Genomic DNA, 20,484 nt, shown 5'->3' on the forward strand with positions numbered 1-20,484 from the left:
CACCAGAACCTCAAAAAAATCAAATACGATTTACTAGCTTTTGACATTCAGAGGTTGCCCTTCAAGGTTTTGTTTGGACAAAGATTTGTAGTAGTCAAGGCCACACTTTAAAACATACAAAATTCATACCAATGGATATCTCTATCAAAAGATATGGCTGTGAAAAGTCACTGTCAGTCTTTGCATTAGATTTATTAATAGATGTCAAAGGACACATCTGGGGTCAATAAAGTAAATAACCCATCTTCCATTTAATTACTTAGAAAAAACAAATTAAAATTAAATAACATCCAACAAAACAATCAAAAGCCTTGTTAATATTCTTACCTACATGCAGGAAGACGGCTACAATGTAACTACCCAAAACACATTTAGCCAAAAACAAAGGGGTACAGTAAAACAATTCTGAAACATATATTCAACATTATTTGAAAACATCCTATTATGAAACAAAAGATTTCCTTCATAAACAGTGTAATGGTAAGTTGAGAATCCCTGCAAAATTTCTTCTGAATCCTTGGAAAGTTGCAACACTCTTCAATAGAAGACATTGTTACTTTAACAAATCTGAAAACAGCACAAAGTGAAACTGGGTTAAGAAGTAAACATTTTGACATCTGGAGAATTTTTTTGTGCGTAAACGTGTGAAACCCATACCTCCATTAAAAATATTAAAAAACCCTACATGGGGGAAATACTATGGCAGAAAATTCTTTGCAACTTTTTGCTAGGAAGCAATTTTGAAACATTATAAAGATCTCTGTGCTACTCAAAAATACATAGCAGTTCATAATAACAAAGTAACTGACACAAAACAGCAACTCAGCTTCTGTCTTGATTCTAATTTTTTCACATCAATGAAACATCTGTGAAATTCATAACATCTGAACACAGAACACATTTTTTCATTATGACATAGGAAGGGATATTTTAAGATGCTGGAATGTCATTAATTTGTGCCCCTTAGCTCAGCAATTTGTAAATGATTAGCCCTAGAGAACCAAAACAAAGTAGAGCCTGTCTAAGCCAATTTTATCCAACCATGAGTGTTTAAATTAAACACCATTTAAAATCTAATGCCAAACCCCAGCATATATTATTTATCATAAAATTGGGAAGGACATCTGATGGCTTCCAGTAGGTACAGGAAGCCATCATATAAGAACAACCTTTTTTTTTTATTTTTCTGTAAGCCTAAATCTTGGCCCTTTCAGTTTCCTAAGATTTCAAACAAGTACCTACATTTCTGCTGGTAACCAAGCCCCTGAGAAGCCAGTTTAGCTTGAGATGTCACTGTCAAGCCTTTTTCTATAGTATCAGTAGGAGGGGAGGGCAAGAAGAATACAACTAGGCATAATGCTGTTTAACCATCCATTTTTCTGGTTACAAGAGAACTGGGATCCTCACACTTTAAAAAGGAAGGAGACTTGTCCTGTCAGGATCCTGTTCCCACTGACTTTCACAGGAAATAGCAAGCCCTCAGCTCTGGTGCTCGGGCACAGAAGCTGCACTGAGGGTTACAGAGCCATGGCAGCTCTGTAGTCTGATCTCAAGGAAAACCTTCCACTCTGCAGAAGCTGTGAGACCCCCCCCAAAAAAGGCTAAAAATGAAATTACATTGGGTCAAGTGAAGACCTCCAGAATGTTTATGAATGTCTGGCTCCAGGAAAGAAGCTCTCCTGACTGCAGACACTACTTACTTAGTGTTTGTTTGTTTTTTAAATTCCATGAAACTGAACACACCCACCTCTTCTTTTTTCATCCTGAGCAATTCATTCAAAATCAAAGCTTTGGTCTGAAGCTTAAGGTCTTCTATTTTATTTTATTTACTTCTGGGCTAGCCTTAAAGGAGCAGTGAGAGAGGTTTAAAACTGGCTACATCATTCACCAGAAATACAAGTTTTCTGCTCTTAGGCACCTATGAAATTCACTTGTTTCAAGCTCTTCAAGTTTGAGAAAAAAAATCTGGACTTCAAAAAATTCCTTGCTTTAATTAATGACTTGCTTTAATTAGACCTCAAATTAGTTTAATCACTACGAAGGAACAGTAAAAACAAAAAGTTCAGCATCACATGATATTTTAAAATAACATCTTTAAAATGGTGCTGCATAGTCTGCACAGTCCCATTCATAGCCAGCCCTCTCTGGTGGGGGTCTCTGTCCTAACAGCAGGAAAGGATATAAGGCCTCTGGGGCACCCTGTGCTTCCAACAGAAATATTTCAAACACATAATTTAAATTCGCATGGAAAAGTGAAATGGAGGCTGGGGGAGGGCGAAGGGGTTTAATAATTCTACAAATTTTCCTTACCTAAAATGTTGCAGAAGCCAAAGGAACATTTTGGGAGGGAGAAATTTTGAAAAAGTATGATGACAAATCCTCCACACCTCAACAAAGAGAGGTAAAATTTAAGCATCCAATTTCCAACTCAAAAAAATGTGAGAACTCATTTTTATTTTGAAAACTTATCTGGAAGTTTTTTTAAGTCATTATTTACTAAAAAAAAATAATATGGAAAGGTTATTCTGAAGGACAAACACAAGGTAAATGCTTTCCATAACCTCAGAAAGATACTTAAAATTTACTTTCCCCGGCAACTGTTTTTATCACCACTTGGAAATATTTTCTCTCTACTTTGGGCTTAAAAGAAAAAAATCAAATTCACAGGCAGGCTGCTGCAGCAGGTCTGAGTTGCCACGTTCCTGTTCACCTCAGCTGGGCGATTTCCTCACTCTGATGGGCGCCACTAAAGCACTCAGATTGTTTAACATCCTATGCAAATTCCTGGAGATGAATGCTCCAATCTGCCAGCACACAGACAAACAGAAATCAGCAAAATCAGCAGTATGCTAATTCAGCATGATGCTGAACTCAATGCAAACATCCCTAAAGGTATTCAACAGGAGATGGGAAGCAAGACAAATCTGGGGACTGTAGCATGAGTTACAGCAGAAAGTCCACATGATGATATTCAAAACAGAAAACCTCACTCCACAGACTGTTTAGGATCTGAAACAAAGAATCTTTACCTCCTCCTAAAAAGACCCAATAAAACAAAAACCCACAGAAAACCTCCTCCAGCCATGAATACATCTTAAAGTTGTGGCAGACATTCAGTACCAACAACCTTGAACCTTCTCCCCCACAAATTTAATCTCTGCAGAGTGAAACAAATATTAATAATTGAAAAGTACACAAAGTGATTTTGCTAAGGGGGTAATTAGCAACTTCATTTCAGTTCAGCAGCTGATTTTGAGTTGGCTTTAAACCAAGAGGAGCTTAAAAGAACCTATTACAGGGATAAGTTTCTGAATAAACTTGTGAGTTACTTGCTGCAGTTTGATGTGGCCCTCAGACTTCAAAGGCCCCTTTCATAAGAAAACAGGACAAAGACAGAGAGGTCTTTATCATCATTTATGGTAAATAAGAGACAAATCCTCTACACACTAGAAAGCTGATGCAAGGAAAAGATTGAGCTTTGCATGAGCTTCATCAACATTTTAGGAGCCCTAAATTATCCAGTAGTTTTTTGATTAGATGATGCCAGTAATTTGGAAAGGCAAGTAGTCCAGGAGCACACAGATAAAAAGCCTCTGCTACTTTGCTATCAGCAGATGTTTGTGAGGACCCATCAGCAGACTGCAGTGGAGCACGTGCCCAAGCATTTCCTGACACTTTAGGTGAACAAGCCAGGGCCTCCCATCCTGGGCACACACAGCTGAAACTCTCACAGTGCTCTCCTGCTCAGCCTCAGTGATTCCCATTGCCCCCGTCATGGACATACAGGCAGAACTGGCAATCCCTGGCATCTGAGTTTAGAGGAATTGCATGTTGAAGTCATAGCACAATCAATACACATGCTGCTGATAATGAGGCCGTGCAGAAACATAAGGATCACTCCCTCACCAGAATTCACTGATAGAAAACCAGCAAGGACATACAGCTTAAAATTAACATAGTGTGAAATGAGAAGTACAAGCCCTTAAGTGGAAAACTGCCAAATGTAATTTTCACAATTACCATTTAATTTAAGAAGCAGATCAAAAGGAGCACATCATTTACATTCTCAAACATTAAGTTTTAAAGATCAAAGACCTCTAGTATTTCCAGACTGCATATATGTAACTTGGTTCCAGTAATGAATCTATGCAGAGGGAGAACATGAGCTGCTCATTTGCTCTATGCAGCAGTTTCCCCATCATCTGTGACTGCAGCATGTGATATCTGCAACAAGCATCATCAGCAAGCTCCCACTGACCCTAAAATATGAATTGAAGCAAGGGGTTTTAAGGCCTAAAATAGCATTATACCAATTTTCTGACTGCTGAACTCACTCCCTGAAACTAGCCATTGCTTCAGAGATTTTTTTCACAACTGCAGCCTGACAGCTGTGACTTATGCAATGTTCCAGAGGTCATTAAAGATCCCACATTACCAAAACTGTGTTCTTGTGACAGTGCTGTAGCCTAATTATGCTAAAAAGTTAAATACAGAGAAGTGCACTATGCAAATATTCCAAACCACGTCACTTAAATTTCATGTAGCAATGAAATAACAACAGCAGAGGCAATGTTTTAGTGACCACTGGGAGCTACTGCAACAGATCCTGGCCAAATTCACTGTAAAGTAGAAAGTGTCCTGGAACTTATAACCAGGAAACAATTGAAGTTTTAGTTAATACTGAAACCTCATGCCTACTTCTAAGCACTTCCCAAAAACCCACAGCTCAGAATTCAATATCAAAACCAGATTTTTCTTAGCAGAAAACAAGAGAGCATCGTTACCATAAAACCTATGCTAAAAAAGACATGATCATTTAAACAGAGGCAGTAAACAGGAGCTGCTGGTGGAAGTTGAGAAAATGGCCAAAACTTCTAAGTTGAGGAACACGACACCACCGTGCATGTAATGGGTAGCTGTGTTCAGTACTTGATTGCTGGTGTTACCATAACATTCAATCCCCCAAATCTTCCTTCTTGTACACCATGACTGTCAATACACCACACTGTCTATCAGAGTGGTCCCAGGCATGGGATAGATTTTTAGGTGCATATCCCTTATGTTCCTATTTCTCTTCCAAATCCCAGGATTAAAACCACTTTAAAAGTAGACAGGAGGGGGGATATATAATACTAACATTTACACAGAGACTTTAATTCTTATAATATGGCATTAACATCTAATAAAGGAAAGAAAGGGGCATATGAAATCCACAGATCGCTAAACATGAACAGGTTTGAAGCAGCTTTCTCAAGAGCAGCTTTTCCAACAGACTTCTCATGATAAGGATGATGCATTCTCTAACTAAGACTATAAAGATCTTGAAAGGATGAAGAGCCATTGTATTTTTACAATAGTTGAGGCACCTATGTACTAGTACTTTGCTAAACAGGTCTTCCTGACAGATAAAAGCACTGAAGCAAGTTTTATACTTCAAATCTTCTCTCACAAAACATTAAAAAAAAGTGAGCAAGATCCAGGCTCTTTAGATGAAGGAACAATGAGCTATGTCTGGCTGCAATTAATGCATAGCAATCTAATCTCAAAGGATATTTATATTGCATAATGCTGTGGGTATTCTTGCCAGACCTATACTGGCTCACAAGGACTTCTGTGTGACAGTAGCCATGCTGCTTCCAATTTCCAGTTTACATCAGGTAGGCAGACACAATCAAAGCATGTAGAAGTCTCAATTTTCAGCTCATCAAAAATTAGTACCACTACATGCAACCTAAACAACATGTTATGCATTGGTAGATTAAAAAATTAGTAAAATTGGTGCGCTTCACATCTGCCTCCACTAGCAGTCTGCAGAAAAGTGCCCCTGCCCAAATGGGAATACATATTTCCTGCCTCCAGGAAAAAAAAAAAAAGACACATACACTACTTTACTTGAGTGTAGAAACACTGAGGTTGAGATGAGAAGAACCTGGAGATCCAGATTTCATCTCCACATCCTGCCCCCAGGATCAAGTGTGTGTTCAGCTGAGTGTGCACAAGATTCACCCATTCCCACATTCCAGAACAGTGCAAAAATAAAGGTAAGACATGGCCAAGCTATAGCCACAGCACAGCTGGGTTAGAGATAACACCCTAAGGAAACAACACAAAATAAGAGGAGGGTGAGGAAGGCTGGCATACCTTTATAAACAGCCAAGACACACCAATATCCTTTCCTCAGTCCATTCCCCCATATCGGAAATGCAGTGTGACAGAGAAGTCTTCCGCCTCCAGAGAGACATTCTCCTCTATCCTACCTCCTCAGCTAATCACAGAGGGAAGAGAGAATAATCAGATGAGTCACCACTGGAAATGTGCACGGCTGGATCGCATCTAAGCCACCACTGCAGCAGACACAGGAAACAGAACTGCTGCCAGCTTCCTGGCCACATCTGCCGCGCTGCCGGGAGCCGCTGCTCCACTGCCACAGCCAGGCAACCCGGGTCCTGCAAGAGACCTGCCTGCAGGCACACACCAAACCCTGGTGCTGAAATGTGCATGGTAAATATCCTGTGTTCTGACAAAAAAAATTAAACATTGCACTGAGAATCACACAACAGCATTATCTTCCTTAACTATGGTATACCTAAATATGTTTAGGGAAAGAACCATTCGCATTTTTACTATCATTTCCAAAGGAAGAGAGTTTTCACAAGGAAAGATCAAAGATTCTACTGGGAAATGGAATGACACAAGATTTTAGTTGCCACAGTGAAGAAAAAAAAAACTATTTTAGAAATTCTTAGCTTGGAGGTACGAAAGAGAGGAAAAAAAGGAACCGTAAGCATGAGCATATAAGCATTTTTCAGTCAGGCATAACAATAGGCTTCCATGTTCCATGGTAAGTAAAGTAGATGAGATACTAATTTTAAAATATGTGAAAAAATTAAGATAAGTGTGGTAACGCATTCAGAAATTTAGAATAGTCTGAGACTGCATTCCCCCAATCTTTTAAATGGCTAAATGCAAAACAAATGCAAAAAACCAGAAAACAGCAGATTGAAAAAGTTGGCACATTCTATGAAATTTCACTATTTAAATACTTACAAAGTGAGAAATTAATGAAGGACAAAGTAGTTATTTACAAATAACTTCAGGTGCATTTCTCCTCGTCCCTTTCCAAGCCTCTCTTCTCGGCCATTTCTTCAGAGTGCACAGCTCCCAGCCCTATTCCACTGACACCTGACATGCAGACCTTCCTGGAGTCTGAGATCACTTTGCCAGACCTACCCCAAAGACACAGAGGGCTTTGGGATTTTATCAGACACATGAAAGCTAGGTCATTAGTGAGCAACCCAGTCTGTGCATTTTAATGGGGATTTGGCTTTGAAAACTTCATCCACACGTAAGACTTGTAGCTGTGAAGCAATTCCCTCTTGAATAATCATCAAGTTGATGTCTATTATATCAGGGATTTTTTTTGCCTCCACAGCATCAGGCAAATGTCTGTGAAAGATATCCATCTGTACCTGGAGGTCACGCCTTCATCCTCACTCCATTTCCATTCCGTCTGAATACGATCAACTACAAGCAGCCTTTTTATTGAATGTTGAGAACTCACAATGAAGATGCCCACCTGACATTCAAAAAAACCAACAAACCAAATTCACCCCCCATACACACATACACCAAGGTGAGACCCTTGCAGTTAGTTGAGACAGTCAATGCCAATTTTTTACAACCCCTTATACTTGCATAAGAACCTGCAACCAAATGTCTGGCCCTGTTTCATTTAGGATTACATTTTCAGGTGCATCAAGTGCCAATGGCACTGTTTAGGCAAACAGAGCATGGTGACACACAGAAGAAAAGGTTTTTCCTAGAGCAAAAATGTAGTAATGCCTTTGTCCCCTGCTTCACCTAATCTTAAATAGTTTCCAAAGAAGCATTTCAAGGCAGTGCAACAGGAAATGCTACAAAACTCCTCCAATGCTGTAGTGTCAAAACTGGATCTTTATTTTTTCCTCCTCCACAACCACTTTGACATCTGGCTTCACAGAATCATTAGGGTTGGAAAAGATTTTTAAAGATCATCAAGCCTAACATTCTGCTTCTTTCAATGCCAAACAGATACTAACTAATAGAAATGGGATACTTGTTTTTGGAGGCATCAGCAAATGGCACAGTACTGCCATGACTGACCCAGGCTATGTGGTTACCACTGGCAGAAAAACTTGACACGGTGCACCCATCCACCTCTTCCAGCATCCCCAAATTCTGACACCAGCTGCACAAAAGGCATGTTGGAGCCCCATGGTGTACTGGCTAGTTTTTCATCCACTTCCTTAAAGTAAGAAGAAAAAACATCCCACACTTGTTTCTGCCCTTTACCACATCTTGATTTATTAGCTGCTGACATGGTCATTTGACCTTAGATCAAATCTCAGATCAAACTCCAGAAGCTAGACTTCTCAATTCCTTCCTGAAGGAAAAAGTAATAAACAAATAACAAATAGCAGGGTCCATAAAGCAATTCCAGGAAAGAATTTACAAATAACACTGGAAATGGGTTTTGGGATTAGACTGCCCCTGCAAAGGGCAGATGATGATGACTGCAGAACTTCTGGGCAAGATATCCCAATACCTCTGAAGGACCATCTCCCAGCCAACACAGCCTCAGACACAAGGACTGCTTCTTCCATAGTAGCAGTCAGTGCATAAGCATATCAAATGCTTTGGCTCAGAAACTCCTGGCAGAGTTTCTATTTAAAACAGTTCCAACTGTATTTACAAACCTTATGAAATTCATCCTGAAGAAGTTATTTATGGCTAGAAGCCAGCCTCCCTAATCCAGGTGTCTAGCTTATACCTCGACCCTGGGCACCTAGCAAACAGCTCCTAAATCATGTAAGGAAGAGAGCCAGGCAATAGGCAGAAGCAGGTGACTTGAGAAACCTCCAGGGAGAGAGATGGCTTGTCTAAGTTCAGGTGTCTGCTTCTCTTCATCCCACTAGTCAGCTGCAACCCAGCAGCGAGCTGCTGCCACAAGGCCACCTCCATCAACACTACCTCTTCCCTGGCTGGAGCACTGGTGTCCTTGCCTTTCAGGAGCCAAGCAAATACTAAATACCACAAAACACTCTGATTTTCCCCTGAGCCAGCTCACCAGAGCATCAGAGGAACACCACTGACACAGCAAAAGGAGGCAGGGGAAGCACAGGCCAAGCACGGGAGTTTCAATGACACCCTGCTGGGATAACATCTCGGCACTAACACAAAACCACATTGTCGTGGGATCTGCTGGAGGAGGACAGCTTGGCCCAAACAACAGATTTCACTGTTTGTGCTAGCTAAACTGATCTCAGCTACACTAACTCCTTTAAATCTGTGATACATTACAAGGATTTTGACTTTTTTGGCCAACACAGTAATAACTATTTCCCAAAGTTAGTATATTGTGTTCTTTTCTAATAGTAACAACTGAAAGCTGAATCACATCCAGAAACAAAACTGAGAACTTTCACATGAGCTGGTACCAAAAAAATGTGCCAACATTTGCACAACGTGTGCCAACACTGGCAAAAAAATATAAAGTGAGTCTTATAATCTTCATGCCCTTCCAAGATAATCCCAGATGTTTTGTACCACAAATGGAAAACACTGTTGAAATTCGGTTTCTCTATTCAATAAAACACAAATGAAAGTTTTACAGCTAAGTATCCAATTGGAAGCTAGCATGCTGTGAATCAGATCCATACCTCTTTCTTTTCTTCTCTTTATTTTTCTTGGAAAAATAAAAAATTAGCACTAATAATAAACACTAAATTCACAACACCTTGCAGAAGCTCACAGCATGAAGAGCAACAGAACCTATTTTAAAGTAACTTATTGACTACATTCCTTTAAAGTTAGATTTTCACTTGGATTGACAGCATTCAGAAATGTGAAAAACAGCAAAACCAAAACACTCCTCCCAATATAATTTGGATAATAAGTGAGGTGTGTCAAGCACACCTTAGACCAGCAGAAGCATTTCTAGTACACTGGGTCTGAGAGCACATGCTGTTTTTCATTAAACTGCTGTAGCTGGAAAGCCTGTTTAGAAAATGATAGTTAAGAGCTGTATTAGTCTTGTTAAGCAGAAAAGGTCGGGGTTTGTTTTGTTTTTAAAAAATGTCCTGCAGGAGTGGATAAAGGAACTTTAAAGTGGAGGAGTGGTAGGTACAAGAAACAGCTGGAATGTATCTGGTTCTTACAACACAGTAAAACCCAAGTGTTTTCCAAAGCTCAGCAAGGTCACCATCTAACATAATATGCACAAGTGCTCATTATAAACTTAAAAATTTAGACCAAGAAAAGGACCTGACAAAGAAAAGGTGATAAAAGAGTAGTGGGGGAGGAGGGGGCAATATGCTAAATATGGAAATCATTATCATCTCACCTTCTCCCTAAACTATGGGCAGAAAAAAATGCTTGACCCCACAAAACTGCAGAAAGGATAAGGACACAGTTCAAAAAAACAAACTAAAGGACAGGAGAAAAAATGACAAAAGTAATGCCACAACTAATTATAGTTGCTAACCACAAAATACAGACTGGAAGAAAACAAAAGCCTGGTCAGAATTGTCTGCAGTTCCCCTTAAGCTGCAATGCATTTCCCCAGTATAGAAGACATACCCACTTCTACAGTCAACAAGTGAATTCTTTCTCAAAGTGCCTGCAGATGCTGCTTTCATGCAAAATTTTAATACAACGTTCAAAACTACGAAGAGAATCTTCCTAAAGGAAACTACATTGTGAACTCAGCTCAAAGCTATGCATGCCCATCACACAGGACTATGTGAAGACAGACCTCTGATTATCCCTGAGAATTTCCAAATATACCCTTGAAAATATATAAACCCACCTTGCAGAAACCAGGAAATACATTTTACTCTCAAGCAAAAATTAGTCCCATTTTTCTCTCAAACATATTACAGACACCTTTCCTGAGATCTGCAAGCAAGGGGACAAAGAAACAGAGAGAAAAGTGTTCAGCCAGATCAAAGGGCATTACTGTCACCCTCTCTCTCTAACACATTGTTGCTAGTCCTATTATATGGCATTTTACCACAGCACTCTCATAGTCTGCAGGCAATGGAGGGAATATTATTTCCAGGATTAAAATTCCCACAGTATTTACTTCACAACATGTACATTTACACATCAATTAATATTTATACATCAACTAGATACACTTAGATTTATTGCATGAAATACTCATTGCCAAGAATATACACACAGTAATAAAATATTGATGCATCCACCTAAAGCAGGGTTAAATACACCCCTTATGTAAACGTGAGCCAGGACTTTGGCAGCTGTGCTGTAAGAAGTTCTCCAGAAACCAGCCCACCCAGGTTTTATGACTTGACAGAATTACCCAGTATTAAACATGGTTTAGGGAACAGAATATATAGATTTTGCCTTCTCATTCACACATCTTTTATTCTAGCACTACTCTTTTTTTTTCTTTTTCATACTGATTAGTTCAACTTAAATAAAAGTACCTAAAAGAAGAGGATTTGAACAGTGAAATTAGTCTTCTATCTCCACAGTTATTCTTCCCATACCAGACTCTATGCATCAGATTCATGCTTGGGGGAGAAACAAAACAAAATAATCACTGAGGTAAGATCTCTATGCAAATACAGGGAAAACATCACTGCTAGACCTCTAGCTGCATTTGCAGAAGCCATAAAAATATACAGGAGAAATGCAAACTCCAAACAGCTTTGAAAAAAAGAAACATTTGGTGACCACATGTCAGAGACCATTCCCTGAATTTGATTGCTGTACTGTTGGCCCAAACCAAAAGATTTCAATAAGTTGTCCTGATTCTCAAGTTTTATCCTCAAGCAGACTCTTTCTATGAAGTTACTTTGCAAATCTGCTTTTTCAATCTTCTGAGTAGGTTTGAGAGGGTGGGGGCAGGGGATGCACACACATATATAGAAATTTGTTTTCTCCTGGAAAAAGAAGGGAAAAAAAGGCCCTAAATAATTTCCAACATCCACTGTAATGCAATAACGCATGCAGCTGTCAATACACATCAGCATTCAAAATAAATAATTAAGCAATTTCACTATCTATTTAATGGTCATGACAGACAGGAGTGGCTTTAGTTGCCATCCAGATAAGCTGGGTTTTCTTCAGCTAACACTGTCTATTAAAATTGATAAAAACCTTATCTTGCTATATAAATCTTCATGGTAAAACAGCTCTCTCCATCACTGGGTAGTGTTAGCATCAGGAAGAACTTCTGCTGCAGTGTCCCTGTGTGAGGAGCAATTCCAGGATTCCAGGGTCCTGATTCTGACTCTCAAGACACTCTGATGAAATTAGTACCTCTCAGAATAACTGACTTACAACTCTGTAGGACTTATCAGAGAAAGAAATTCAGCTCACAAGAAGAGCTGTAATAATTTGCAATATTAATAGTTACTTGGCTGAACACCCATTTTTCACTTCAGTGGATTTGTTGAAGTTGCTCCACATGCTTTCCTACAGCTTTGCAGCTTCACTCCAACAATTCATTCAGGCACACGCTCGCTGGCCACCCTCCACAGACTGGATCTGTACATTTGACTACTTCAGGGGGAAAAAAAATTCAAGCATTATTTGCCTCAAGGCACTTTAACTAAAGATTTACAGACTTTGTGGGTCAGGTTTCAAGTTGCTTTAGCAAGCAGTTTCAAACCATAGACATTTACCAGAATATTAGAATTTGTTTAAAACAGAGAAGTAGAATCAGAAGCTGAGACATTTTACAAGAAAACAGCATACACCTCTTTCCTCTCAAACTCTTCAAGGGCCATCACTCCTAAACAGTGAAGCATGTGTTGGGGGAGAGGCACTGTGTCTCCCCTTCATTCACAAGGGTGAACTTGGTGGTGGATTGCAGAAAGGGAGAGGCAGACTGCCCTCCCACATCTTGAGGCAGGAAAACAGACTCGGCAGTCTGGGATATTTAATAGCTGGGGGAAGAATGCTTTGGTTTGGAGGAACAGCTTTTGGCTTGCTGAAGTTATAATATGGAACAGAACACAGTAAAACAATTTAACCCAGCTATTTCTAGCTTTGGCAAACAAGCTCTACCTTTCATAGAATGAGAGAAAATCCTGAGCTGGAAGGGACCCACAAGGATTAAGTCCAACTCCTGACCCTGGACAGGAGAGCCTCAAGAGTCACACTATGTGCCTGAGAGTATTGTCTCAACATTTCTTGAACTCTGCCAAGCTTGGTGCTGTGACTACTTCCCTGGGGAGCCTGTTCCAGTTTCACCACCTTTGGGTGAAAAACCTTTTCCTGATATCCAGCCTAAACCTTCCTGACACAACTCCATGCTGTTCTCTGGGGTCCCATCACTAGTCACTGGAGAGAAATCAGTGCCTGCCCTCCATTTCCCCTCATGAGAAGTTGGAGACTGTGATGAGGTCTCTCCTCAGTCTTTTCTTCTTTGAGAAACTATTGTCAAGTTGTGGTATTCCAATGTTTTATTCTCAGCATGCACCATCTGCTCAGCTGAGGTGCCAAGTGAAGTCTGGGTGAGTTTGATCAGCACCACTTGCTCCAGGCAGAGCTCAGAAAGTGCCAAAAGTCTCAGATGCAAGAAGCCAACACCACTAAACATTGCTGACTTCTGTAGAAAGGACACCTGAGAAGAGCTTGAGTTTTGCCCAGAAAATGACCATTCCTTCCCCCAGAGAAGTAGACATCCTCAACAGGCAGCTCCATAGTGACTCTAACTCTTGTTACAGGCAACATGCCCTCCCAGCTCCCAACACATGAAACACAAGAAGTTGGGGACCACACTTTAAGAGGTCTTTGCACTATGAAGACTCCAGACATCCCTTGTCTGCATTATCATAAAATATGTCTCAACATGAACCTGAATTAAAGAACAAAGTCTTTCTTTAAGTAACACCAGATATCAGATGCAATTTTTTGTTGTTAATCAAGCTCTTGTGCTTTTTTGGTTAGGGTTGTTTGGAGGCTTAGGTTGCAGGGGGTGGGGGGGCTTGGGGTTTATTTAGTTTTGGGGCTTTTTTTGTTGGTTTGTTTTTTTGGGGGATTTTTTGTAGCATAAGAACTAGGAACAAATATTTGAGGTCCCATGAGCCGGTGGCTGCCCTACAGCATGGAGAATTCAGCTGGGAACAGGCAGAAAAGGAACCTGACCAGGACACCGTTTTTTCTCACCAAAAACTTCAAAAAAATACAGGGTAACATTTTTTCATGGTTTTGGGGTATTTTTTACTCCTCTTGGGATCTGACAAATACAGCTGCTCATTCCTGTTACTAAAAAGCCCTCAGCTTCAAGGTTGAAGGTTTTTTTAAGTCTCAGAGTCCATAAAATTCTCCATTGAAATACAGAAATATGTTAACAAAGCTTTCATTAGCAAAGGGAAAGAGTAACAGTTTACAAAGATATTTTGGCTTGTTCCCTTAAATACATAGTAGCTAGTGTCTGTATGCTTTCATCTCCTCTAATGTTAGGGAGAAGCTGGTACACAAAAACTTACCAAAACATCAGAAGTTCAAGTTCATAAATATTTGAAAATCTGCCTCCTCTTCAAAACTAATTGTTTAATCATTAGGACTCACCAAGTTTCACTGTCATGTGTACACCACTTTGTTTTGAGCAAGACTCACAAAACCTTGGGACATGCCTCATTACCCTAAAAATATCATTACTCTTCCATACAACAACGGAAATGGTTAGTCTTGGCTTTTTAATCCATCTGGATGTAAAGAGCAGAGAAACACAACAATTCTTCTGAAACACAAACCTCATTTCATAGGGAAATAAATATTTACATCTTCCTTTAACATTATGGAATTCCTAGCATCCTGTTTATCAATACCTTAAGGTTTGCAAGTTACTCTCTTTACAGTAAAATGTTTCTCCAAGGGGGAAGTTTAAAAGTTACTTTAAAATAAGAACAGCTTTCACATATCAAAGGATAGCCACACAAATCAGACTGGGCAAGGGGGAAGCTGAGCATATGTTTTTTCCCCCTACACAAACAGCGAACACTACATACTCACATTACTTTGCTAGAGCTCCCACATGCTACTGGCAGGCAAAGACACAAAACCTTTTGTAGGAATGGTACAACCAGCCAGTATCATATGAAATCTAATAATAATTAAAACAAATCCCCAATCCCTTAAAGTAGGATTTTCAAAGTCAACATTACATCACCTTAATGAAGCTTTTTAAAGTAAGCTTTGCCAATTTAAAGAAAGCAATGCAAGAAGGGTATACGTGAGAGAGGAATGCTTTAATTACTGAAACTCACAGCTAGCTCTTACAAAATTGACACACGGGGAAGCCAGGACTGTTGTAATTACCTACATTCACAGAGAACACAAAACTGACACTTGTGGAGGTCATTCACGATACCCTTGCCTTTACTGTGCTCACTTCAACATTCTCAATAGATTTTAAGCACTAGATGTCATTGTTTTACAGAGGAAACAAAGAAACCTGAACTCAGGTCTTGACAAGCTTTTAAAGATGAGGGGAAAAAAAGTTACAAACATCCTTTTTTTGAATATTTCCTCCTTTCAAAGTTACTGCGTTAGTGGTTCTAACAACACTAAGTTTCACCTTCAGTGACTAAGCACAAAGAAATAAGCTTAATATGCTAAAATACATCTAAACCAGCACTCTAAAGCTCCTCTTTAAAAGCACACCACAACTCTGAGGGAGGCTGTTCAGTATTCCTAATATTTCTCAGCTTCCAAGCCATCAGCCTCTCCCGCTCAGCCGATGCTGCCCTGGTCGCACTCAGATACACCCAAGAACAACCTTTCTCCCCAAGCTCTAGCACGTACCGCACCGGTGTGACTCGGGGTAATCACACAGAAACAGGGATATTTACGTCAAGCGCTGTGTGTAGTCAGACAATCATGTTTAAAAATAGGAGGGAAGAAAATGAATGTTAATTTCAGGTTACTCTCTGTCCTGAACTCTTTCGAGACAGGAAGGAGTGTCTTTAATTCAGATTGTCTCGGAGCAAGTGCTACAGAAGTAATTTACAAGATGGCAAGAAATTATAAGCCTTAACGACAGAAGGGCAACCAAGCCAGCCTTTAATTTGGATTTGCGAGGAGGGGGCGGTGGCGATACTGCACAGACAGATTTCTACAAGTTGCCACGATACTTTCTAAAAATAGCAGTCCGCAGCTGCCCACAAAGAGCCCAGGTGTGGGGCCGCGTCCCGGGAGCCGCTGCCGGCCGGCGGGGCAGCGCTGCGCGCTCCGCCGAGCGGGGCTGCGGTGGGACCCCGGCCCGGGCAGGGACCGGGCCACCGAGGGGCTGGCACCCAGCAGCACCGAGAGACGCCTCACCTCCAGCCACCGCCGGGCTTCGGCGAACGCCGCCTGGAAGTCGTACTCCGCGTCCTCTCTCCCGTCCATGGCCAGCAGCAGCGAGCGGGGGGCGGCCGGCGCTCGGCGGGGCGGGGGCGCGGCGGCGGCCGCTGTCATTCAGCTGCCTCCTTTTAACGCTGCCCGCGCCGTCTCCTCCCCCTCCGCCTCCTCCCCGCGGAACTCCCCCTCCCGGGCGCTCGCTGGCGCTCCGCGGCCGCAGGAATCCGAAGAGCCGCGGGCCGTGTGGCAGCGCCGGGACCCCCGGGGCAGCCGCACGGCCGGGAGGGGCCGCGCCCCCGCGGGCCTGGCGGCTCCCTCCCGCCGGGACGCGGCGCCCCTCGCGCTCCCGGCCGCTGGAGGCCGCCCCCGGCGGCTCCCGCCCCGGCGCATACCAGGAATAGCTGGGGACAATCGCACCTTTCAGGGCCGGCCCCGCCGCCCCGGCCCCCGCCACCTGCCGCCCCGCCCGGCCGGGACTGCCCAGCGCCCTCCCTCCCTGCGGCAGGGCCGCGGGAGCCTCGGGAGCCCGGGCCGCCTCCCTCACCTCCGCTCCGATGGGGCTTCCCCGGCCAGCCACAGGCAGCGCTCCCGGGGAAGCGGCTCCACGCTCTGCAGCGCTGTCCCGTCTGGGGACGAAGTTAGGAGCCTTTTCCTCAGCTACGGGAGGCATTAGAGACCCACGCTCTGTTTTGAGCGCTTTTCCTACAAAGTGACCGAGGCGGAGGTGCCCTGGTTCAACTGGAGGCGCACGGCTCGGCTTCCGTGCTTCCCTCCCCAGCCCCGCTAGCCTCAACTCCGGTTTAGCTCCCACTACCCACTCTAGTGCCCATTGCTCTGGCTCATTCGAGTCCCTGTGCCCGGCTCACTGCAACAGATTTTTTGCGACTCCTCCATTGCACACGCTATCCCAGGCTCAGAGCTAAAGCCCGGTCTCAGCACGGCTTCACCGTGGACCTGGGTGGGAGCTGCGCTGAGCTCTGCCCGCTGCGGTGACCACAAACGTGGGGCAGGTTGGGATCACGCCGTGCTGCAGCAAACCGGAGCACGGGAGGCAGCAGGGAGATGGTTTGCTGGCTGAACACAGTGAAATCCTTTCTTCCAATACAGAAGTGGACAAGTGCTAAGCAGAAAAGTTAAGTATCAGGGAAAAGAGCCGTTTTCTATAATACTAATCCACAGCATTAGGTTGTTGTGTTCTGGCTTTGGTTTATTTGGGACTTTCAGAGTACTAGATTTCATTTTCACATTGTATTTAAGCTCTCTACTCCTACCTGAAAGGAGGCTGTGGCGAGGTGGAGCTCTATCTCTTCTCCCAGGTAACAAGCAACAGGACAAGAGGAAATGGCCTCAAGTTGCACCAGGGGAGGTTTAGATTGGATATAAGGATAAATTTTTTCAATGCAAGCACGGTCAGGCATTGGCACATGCTGCCCAGGGATATATGGGAATCACCATCCCTGGAAGTGTTCAAAATGTGTGCATATGGTACTTGGGGACATGTTTTAGTGGTGAACATGGCAATGTTAGTTTAACATTACACTCAATGATCTTAGAGGTGTTTTCCAGCCTTCACAATTCTATGATTGTTTCCTACTTGAACTTTTTGTAGTGTTTTTTTTTCTTCCCATGTCTTCTCTGTAAGTAAAACTGAGTTGCTGCACGCATCTTTTGCTTTTACAGCCCATGGCAGAACGTATGTAATTTTTAAAGGACTACTGAGAAAAGATAACTTAAAGCTGTTGTACTACACTTAGCTCCTGAGATGCTGACTTGGGAACACATCTTCTGTTTTACAAAAACCTTCTTAGAATGGAGAATAAGAATTTTAGATCAACAAGCCAAGAAGCTATGAACCATCAGTTTCTGTGGTATATGGAAATCAGTGTTGCTGGTGTTAGACTCAGGAGGGAAAATGCAGTGACTCTGGCTGAAATAAGTTCCACGGGAGATATTTGGCCTTATATTAAAGTTACAAATGTATAGAAGTTATGTAGTTAGCTCCTCACCATGGTATGATTTGAGATAACTATGCTATGGAGCCAGCAAGGAATAATATGATAACCAAAGCTGTAATTTCAAGGGTTTTTTTCTTACCCTTTTTTCCTGTTCCAAGCCAGATCAGCCACAAGACCAGATACAAATGAAGAATCTGCATTTTTCTTGAGTGGGAAGCCTGAACGTCAGAAAACAACCCTCTCATCTCACTATTTAACATCCATGATTACAAAGCTTAGAAATGTCTAAATAAAACATGTATCAGCTACTGCTGCTGGCTGACATCAGTTTGCATTACCTGAGGTTACCAAACATTTTTCTGGCGAACTACAGCAGCCTTTCTCCCATTTTTAAGGACTTTCACTTCATCTAAGAGTACAGTGCTTGTCCCTAAGTAGGAGAAAGTAACTAAGAATTCTATAAAACAGGCTTCAAAAGAGGTCATGTTAAAAAAAAAATCACATTTCTCACTTATTTCTGGTTGCTTTATTTCACTTCATAACAAATCAAGTCACTTTTCTTACAAATGAAATGTTTAATGTTTTAGATCAAATAATAATTTGAGTAATCATGTAATTTGATTAAGTGTTTAAGTAGACTGCATGGACAGCAACTTTCAAGTCAAAGTTCCTCACTAAGTAAAAAAAGTTCCAACATGTACATCTCATCCTCAAAGTGAATTTTAAATCAACTGTCACAGATAAATTATCTATGTGAGTCTGAGCAACCAAAATAGTTTTATTATTCCTTTTCACTAACAATGTAAGTCACCAGTCCTAGATCAGAGAAAGATTACCAGATATGACTGCTAATTGTTGCTGTCAAAAGTAGCAAACGTAATATTGTTCTACCAGACAAAAATAAACCCTTTCAATGTGTGTGCTCCAAGGGATAAGTCAAGCAACAGCTTATGTCATATTCTTTTCAAGGAGAGTTCTACAAATTTTTGACACAATAATATTTTCTACCAAGGCAGGCTTCTTTCTTTAAGGAAAGACTGTATTTATTTTCTGTGGGCTGTTAAGTCTCTTTATTTTCAAACATATATTTCAATGTCAGAAAACAACTTTCTTCTTCTTCCCTTAACTGAATCATGCAGCCATGACTGAAAGGAAAGGGCATTGTACTGGTTATTAAATTATGATTTCTTAACAAAATGTCTGTAAATAACATAGGAAAACTTGCACCAATATACTTAAAAAGCTCAAACAATCCTGACAGCTTAATAGCACACCAGCTCCACTCAGCTAAAATTAATGCAAGCGTGGAGCATGCATCACCTCCTCACTCCTACGCACACCATTTCCATAAAATGGTGTGTACAGCCAGCCCAGACTGCAGAGGCTGAAGAGGGATCTCCTGGCACTGTGTGCCCATGGTCAAGCCACACTCCTCCACACAAAGGTGTTGAGGCTCTGGCAGGGCTGCCCAAGTTAGAAAATACAGTGTTATTTTCCCACGGAGCTTGAGCTAATAAGCAGAGATTGTACAGCTCAGGCGATGATGCAGACACTGGGGCATCACAGAGCCAAAAGCACCATGGGGTCTGCAGGGTTTATCAGCCTCTAAGCAGGACCTTGCTTGACTTTACAAGTCAGCCAAGTGTTCACACTTCACTTTTTTAACCCATGTTATACAGGTTATGTCAGTGAGGGAGATATTCCAGGAGCTTGTGGATCCCTTTACTTCCTGTGCTCCTCGAGACAGTGCCAAAGCCTGTGCCAAAGCATGGCCTCACAAGCTCTGGAGGGCTCTTACACTGTACATGTTGGGTGAGATGAATTTCTGCAGAGCAGTCTTTCACAGTTTCTACCAAGAGACCATGCAGTGAGCAGATACAGTTCAGCATAAAAACTAGTGCAGTGCTCTTCCTTTGGCATCTCAAAATGTACCATCTTAGATTTAATAAACCAGAAATTAACACTGCAAATAAAAGAGGGAAACCTTACCCTGCAGAACAATTGATTTGAAGACTACGTAGATGCTAAGCAAAACTACAATACTGCCAAAATACTAAGAATTCTTATTCATAGGTTTTTACTTAAGATTCAAGATGTATTTTTCAGCATGACCACAGAAAATCCCCCCCCAAATTTACTATTCTAACCTTATCATGTTTGTCCTGAATTT

General features: G+C 41.7%; 1 protein-coding gene across 11 annotated transcripts in view; it reads right to left on the bottom strand.

The window, feature by feature from the left end:
• The window catches only part of LMO7 (LIM domain 7), a 132,033-nt gene extending 115,520 nt beyond the window's left edge, over positions 1–16,513 (bottom strand). For 3 of the 11 annotated variants that reach the window (XM_054654511.2, XM_077173597.1, XM_077173598.1), the window contains exon 1: positions 16,339–16,509. In XM_054654511.2, the coding sequence (XP_054510486.2) occupies positions 16,339–16,476 (138 nt within the window). In that variant the 5' untranslated portion in view covers positions 16,477–16,509. Of the gene's footprint in view, positions 1–16,338 lie in introns of all 11 variants that reach the window. The other 8 variants (XM_077173595.1, XM_077173599.1, XM_077173594.1 and 5 more) reach the window with 5 other exon arrangements.
• Between the last annotated feature and the right edge of the window lie 3,971 nt (positions 16,514–20,484).

This window comes from Agelaius phoeniceus, chromosome 2, assembly GCF_051311805.1.
Source record: "Agelaius phoeniceus isolate bAgePho1 chromosome 2, bAgePho1.hap1, whole genome shotgun sequence".
Taxonomy (NCBI): domain Eukaryota; kingdom Metazoa; phylum Chordata; class Aves; order Passeriformes; family Icteridae; genus Agelaius; species Agelaius phoeniceus.